The 6,135-nt window shown below is 43.4% G+C and overlaps 1 protein-coding gene across 1 annotated transcript in view; it reads left to right on the forward strand.

Moving 5' to 3' along the window:
* The first annotated feature begins 1,232 nt into the window (after positions 1–1,232).
* LOC112079118 (C-myc promoter-binding protein-like) overlaps positions 1,233–6,135 on the forward strand; it is a 20,021-nt gene continuing 15,118 nt past the window's right edge. The window contains exon 1 of the mRNA XM_070442235.1: positions 1,233–1,331. Coding sequence (XP_070298336.1) covers positions 1,233–1,331 — 99 coding nt within the window. The remainder of the gene's footprint in view (positions 1,332–6,135) is intronic.

A 6,135-nucleotide genomic window follows, 5' to 3' on the forward strand; every position in this document is an offset into this window, starting at 1 on the left:
ACACACACACACACACACACACACACACACACACACACACACACACACACACACACACTCCAAACAAACCACACTCCAGGCAGTATAGTTTATTATTTCCCAGAATGAACCTTCTGCTGATATTTGTATCAAATGAAATCTGTCCTTCAAGGGCACCATACTGCTGGGAAAACAAACTAACCCACCAATATAATTTTATGACAACACAACAGCTGCCTGTCATTTAAAAACAATGACAATAAAACAGGACAGAGGAATCTGTGTGAAAACACCTGATTTCCTTCCAGCAACAGATTATAGAATCAGTCACATTCATGCTCCAAAAATCCCCAGTCTGTCCATGACAACACCATTACTGACGCAAAGATTACTTCAATTGTGTTTCTCGCTTTACAATACAGATAAGGCGGATTATATTATTACGGACTACAAAGGGAAACCCAGACGTGAGCTGCCCAGTGACACGAGCCCACCAGACGAGCTAAATGCCTTTTACGCTTGCTTCGAGTCAAGCAACACTGAAGCATGCACGAGAGCACCAGCTGTTCTGGACGACTGTGTGATCACGCTCGCCGTAGCCAATGTGAGTAAGACCTTTAAAAAGGTGAACATTCACAAAGCCGCGGGGCCAGATGGATTACCAGGACGTGTACTCAGAGCATGCGCGGACCAACTGTCAAGTGTCTTCACTGACATTTTCAACATGTCCCTGATCGAGTCTGTAATACCTACATGTTTCAAGCAGACCACCATAGTCCCTGTGCCCAAGAACAACAACGTAACCTGCCTAAATGACTACCGACCCGTAGTACTTACGTCTGTAGCCATGAAGTGCTTTGAAAGGCTGGTAATGGCTCATATCAACACCATTATCCAAGAAATCCTAGACCAACTCCAATTTCCATACCGCCCCAACAGATCCACAGATGATGCAATCTCTATTGCACTCCACACTGCTCTTTACCACCTGGACAAAAGGAACACCTACATGAGAATGCTGTTCATCGACTACAGCTCAGCAGTCAACACCATCGTGCCCTCAAAGCTCATCACGAAGCTAAGGACCCTGGGACGAAACACCTCCATCTGCAACTGGATCCTGGACTTCCTGACGAGCCGACCCCAGGTGTAAGGGTAGGTAACAACACATCTGCCATGCTGATCCTCAATACAGGGGCCCCTCAGGGGTGCATGCTCAGTCCCCTTCTGTACTCCAGTTCACCCATGACTGCATGACCAAGCACAACTCCAACACCATCATTACGTTTGCAGACGACACAACAGTGGTAGGCCTGATCACCGGCAATGATGAGATAGTCTATAGGGAGGAGGTCAGAGACCTGGCCGTGTGGTGTTTATTTTATTTGCAACTCTACCTAGAAGGCCACCCTATCATGGCCAGATGTGATGCAGCCTGGATTCGAACCAGGTACTGCAGTGATACCTCTTGCACTGAGATGCAGTGTCTTAGCCACTTGGAAGTGAATATATATTGACCATTGTTACAGTGTTAATATTGTCATGACGTTGGCCTGTGAGTAAGGTTTATGACCCCCCCATAAATACCTTTCTCCCTTCCCTCTCTCTCTGACTCTACTGAAGGACTCTTGAAAAGCCTTTGTTAAACATAGAGAGTCGGGGAACATCAAAAGGTGGGGGGGAAAGGAACCATATTTCGGTAATCCAACCAGCTGAAAATATGCGTCGGTACTTAATGAATATGATGTCAGTTCGGTTATCATCTGAGACATTATGACTGATGACAGGACGACATAAACTGTATCTGGGAAAGTCTACATATTCTAGTTATCAGATTCACATGGAATTGTTGTGTAATTTAAATGTTTAAATATGAAACTATTTGGTGAAAAGATTAAATGTAATTTTAGCTTCCAAATGAGAGAATTGAGTTTTCATAAGGTTAGGGCTCTGCTCCATCAGTGGCCCGCCCCTGTGAAGAGACATGGGTTATAAACTATGAAACACACCCTTCTCTCCCTCCACTATATATGCCCTTGACGAAAATGTAACCTCCTGTTCCGGGTACATTAGGGCGACGGTCCGATGTCAGAAGGATTCAGATAATAACTACAGAACGAAGCCAACCTCAGCGTGAGCTTTGGTTGAGAATGGTATGAACTTTGAACTCTTAATCACTACAGAAGTGATACCTCCTAGCCGTTCAGTTAGCAGCGGCCGCTGTAAACGTGGGCTAGGAAAGGACGGACGACGTATCCAGTCTAACACACAACGATGATACTACAACGTATCCAATTTACCACCAGAGACATTCTTCTGAGGACAGGAAGATCTCTGTTGGGCAACACGGCCAGCATCTACGACCAACCTACCGAAGCGCAGCTCAGAGTGAATATTTATTGCATTTTCCTTTTCCAAATGGGCGGTAATTTAGAATGCATAAGATACTGTATTTACGATAGCAGAGCTTCTCCCTTTGTTCCTCAGTCTTCCCGCTCTTTCACTCAAACCCCGCCCCCTTTCCTTTGTGTAACCAGCTGTCATGTAGGCTCCGTCCACCAGCGACGTTTTCTGACATCATTTGCATTCTGTGTGATTAGTTAGATATTTAGTAAATAAATAATTAAACCCATTTCTGTATTGCTGATTCAACTTGTTAGCCAGGGTTCGTGAAGATAACCAAGAATTTACAACTTTCAGATGAGACTGAAATAAGGTGACGATTAATATTGACTGCTATTGATGTAAAATATTACTAGGTCTTTAAGAGTTTATTCGGAAGATAACAGCTCTATAAACACTCTTTCGTGGTGCCCCGACTTTCTAGTTAATTACATTTAMATGATTAGCTCAATCAGGTAATATTAATTACAGAGAAAGGATTTTATAGAATAGCATGTCATATCACTTAATCCGGCATAGCCAAAGACACGGCAATATGTATATATTGACCATTGTTACAGTGTTAATATGTATAGAATTGATTTATATGATTTATTATGACATGTATTGTTTCACTTTGTCCTACATTGTTGGAGCTCAGAGCTGTACCCTGTAATTACACCTGCAACCCTGTACATGTGATTATTAAACTTATCATGTAATAAAAACATTGTCCCAGTTACCCATATGAATCCCTACTACACAGCTACGACATGTTGTTTCAGAGGAGGAGGAGGTTTCACCAGGGATGGTAGAGTGAGTGGTTTGTGTTAAGAGTGTGGGGGTTAAAGGTCAGGGTGACATAGTGAATTGTAAAAGAGTTGAGTTGTGATGAGAGGGGTTAAAGGTCAGGGGTTAGAGTGAGATCAGAGGTCGTACCCTCTCTCTCCTGGGCGGTGAGGTTAGTCAGTCTCTGGACATGTCTCCGTGGTAACAGCAACGTCTGGAACGGCCAGGTGGCCCAGTATGGAACCACAGCCAGCCAATCAGCATTCTGCACCACCACACGCTCCTAGAGAGAGAGACATAACAAGGAGGGGGAGATTGAGGGATAAATATAAAAAAAGAGGGAGAGAGGGAGAGAGAGAGGGAGAGCGATAGAAGGAGAGAGAGATGGAGAGAGAGAAAGAGAAAAGGAGAGACAGAGAGAAAGGCAAGTAGAGAGAGAGGGAGAGAGATCGAAATAGAGAAAGGGAGAGAGAGAGAGAGAGAGAGAGAAAATGTAATTTTAGCATTCCAAGAATTAAATTGAGTAGCGAGTTGAGTTTTCATAAGGTTAGGTCTCTTGCTCCATCAGTGGCCCGCCTCCTGTGAAGAGACAATAAAGAGTGTGGGTATTAAACTAGATGAATTACACACCCTTCTCTCGCCTCCACTAATATTGTCCGATTAGTGCTTGACGAAAATGTAATAACCTTCTGTTGCCGTGTAGTATCACAGTAGGGCGACTGGTATAGTTGCCTAAATGGTAGGAATTAGGAGTAGCTTATTGTCAGAGATAATAAGGGGTGATGGTCAGATATATCCCAACATAGCAGAACGAGAGACTGCAACCTCAGGCGGTGAGCTTGGTTTGAGATTTGTGTAAATTGAACGCTGTTATTAACTGTCTTAATTCACTACAAGAAGTCCGTATCCTCCTAGCCGTTCAGTAGTATGCAGTCAGGTTATAGTGCCGCTCGTATGTAATATGGCTGAGGACGGCTAGAAGTATAAAGGGTGGTAAATGGTAGTACCAGTGTTTAGTGTGTATGTGGTACAGATATGAATAGGTGTACGTATTATAGTGGTATTGGTATACCAGTAGTATAGTGATATAATGAGTACAGATTAATCAGGTGGTGTATAATGGGAGTACAACGGGTATCGTATGCGTACTAATGATCCGGAGTTTGCACCTATGCTAACAACAGCAACGATGGTACTTGAAGTTTACAAACGTATCCAATTGTACCACTTCAGAGACATTGTCTGAGTGAACAGACAAGAAATATTATTCTTGGCTGTTTGGTAGTTATATATGTGTTACGGCCAAACTAGTATAGAGCGGCCATAACGGTATACAGCATCTACGACCAACCTACCGAAGCGCAGCTCAGAGTGAATATTTATTGCATTTCCTTTTCCAAATGGCGTGGCGTAATTTAGAATGCATAAGATACTGTATTTACGATAGCAGAGCTTCTCCCTTTGTTCCTCAGTCTTCCCGCTCTTTCACTCAAACCCCGCCCCCTTTCCTTTGTGTAACCAGCTGTCATGTAGGCTCCGTCCACCAGCGACGTTTTCTGACATCATTTGCATTCTGTGTGATTAGTTAGATATTTAGTAAATAAATAATTAAACCATTTCTGTATGCTGATTCAACTGTTAGCCAGGGTTCGTGAAGAAACCAAGAATTTACAACTTTCAGATGAGACTGAAATAAGGTGACGATTAATATTGACTGCTATTGATGTAAAATATACTAGGTCTTTAAGAGTTTATTCGGAAGATAACAGCCTATAAACACTCTTTCTTGTGGTGCCCCGACTTTCTAGTTAATTACATTTAATGATTAGCTCAATCAGGTAATATTAATTACAGAGAAAGGATTTATAGTAAATAGCATGTCATATCACTTAATCCGGCATAGCCAAAGACACGGCAATATGTATATATTGACCATTGTTACAGTGTTAATATGTATAGAATGATTTATTTGATTTTATTATGACATGTATTGTTTCACTTTGTCCTACATTGTTGGAGCTCAGAAGCTGTACCCTGTAATTACACCTGCAACCTGTACATGTGATTATTAAACTTTATCATGTAATAAAAACATTGTCCCAGTATACCCATATGAATAACCACACTACAGACTACAGCTACGACATGTTGTTCTCAGAGGAGGAGGAGGTTCTACCAGGTGTAGGGAGTGAGTGGTTTGTGTTAAGAGTGTGGGGGTTAAAGGTCAGGGGTGACATAGTGAATTGTAAAAGAGTTGAGTTTGTGATGAGTAGGGGATTAACAGAGCGTGACAGCAGGACCCCGTTCCCTCCTCTCCTCCTCGTCTATATTGAAACCTTGCATCCGAGTGAGCGTCAAACCCTTCCCCTCCTAAACTCTCATCCAGGCTGAGGTCAAAACCCCTTGCTCTGTTCGCCTCTCTGTTCTTCTGTCTCCCCTCGGTAAGTTAGATCAGAGGTATGCTGGTTTTTACCCTCTCTCTTTGTTCTCGTTTCCTGGGCTGTCGGTGGTCCTATCCTGGACCAGGCTCCTGGCATAGTCATTTCAGAGTCTCACTACCTGAGTGAGCTAGACCCAGGCTGTCTCCGCTGAGGGTAACCAGGCAACTGTCTGGGAAGACGGGCAAACCCGACAACTGGACACCCAGTATGAACACCACAGCCTAGCCAATCCAGCATTCTGCACCACCCACAACGCAATCCTAGAAGAGAGACATAACCAACAGAGGAAGGGACGCATATGAGGGAAATAATATCCTAAAAAAGGAGGAGAGAGGGAGAGAGAGAGGGGAGAGCGGATTAGGAAGGAGATGAGAATGGAGAGAGAGAAGAGACAAAGGAGAACCAGAGAGAAGGCAAGTAGAAGAGAGGGAAGAATCGAAATAGAGTAAAGGGAGAGAGGAGAGCAGATGAGAGAGAAGGGATGAGAGAGAGAGAGAAAGTCGAGGAGAGAGGAGAGCAAAAGGAGAGAGGGAGAGAGATAGAA

The sequence above is a fragment of the Salvelinus sp. IW2-2015 genome, unplaced genomic scaffold (assembly GCF_002910315.2).
Source record: "Salvelinus sp. IW2-2015 unplaced genomic scaffold, ASM291031v2 Un_scaffold6957, whole genome shotgun sequence".
NCBI classification, from domain to species: Eukaryota; Metazoa; Chordata; class Actinopteri; order Salmoniformes; family Salmonidae; genus Salvelinus; species Salvelinus sp. IW2-2015.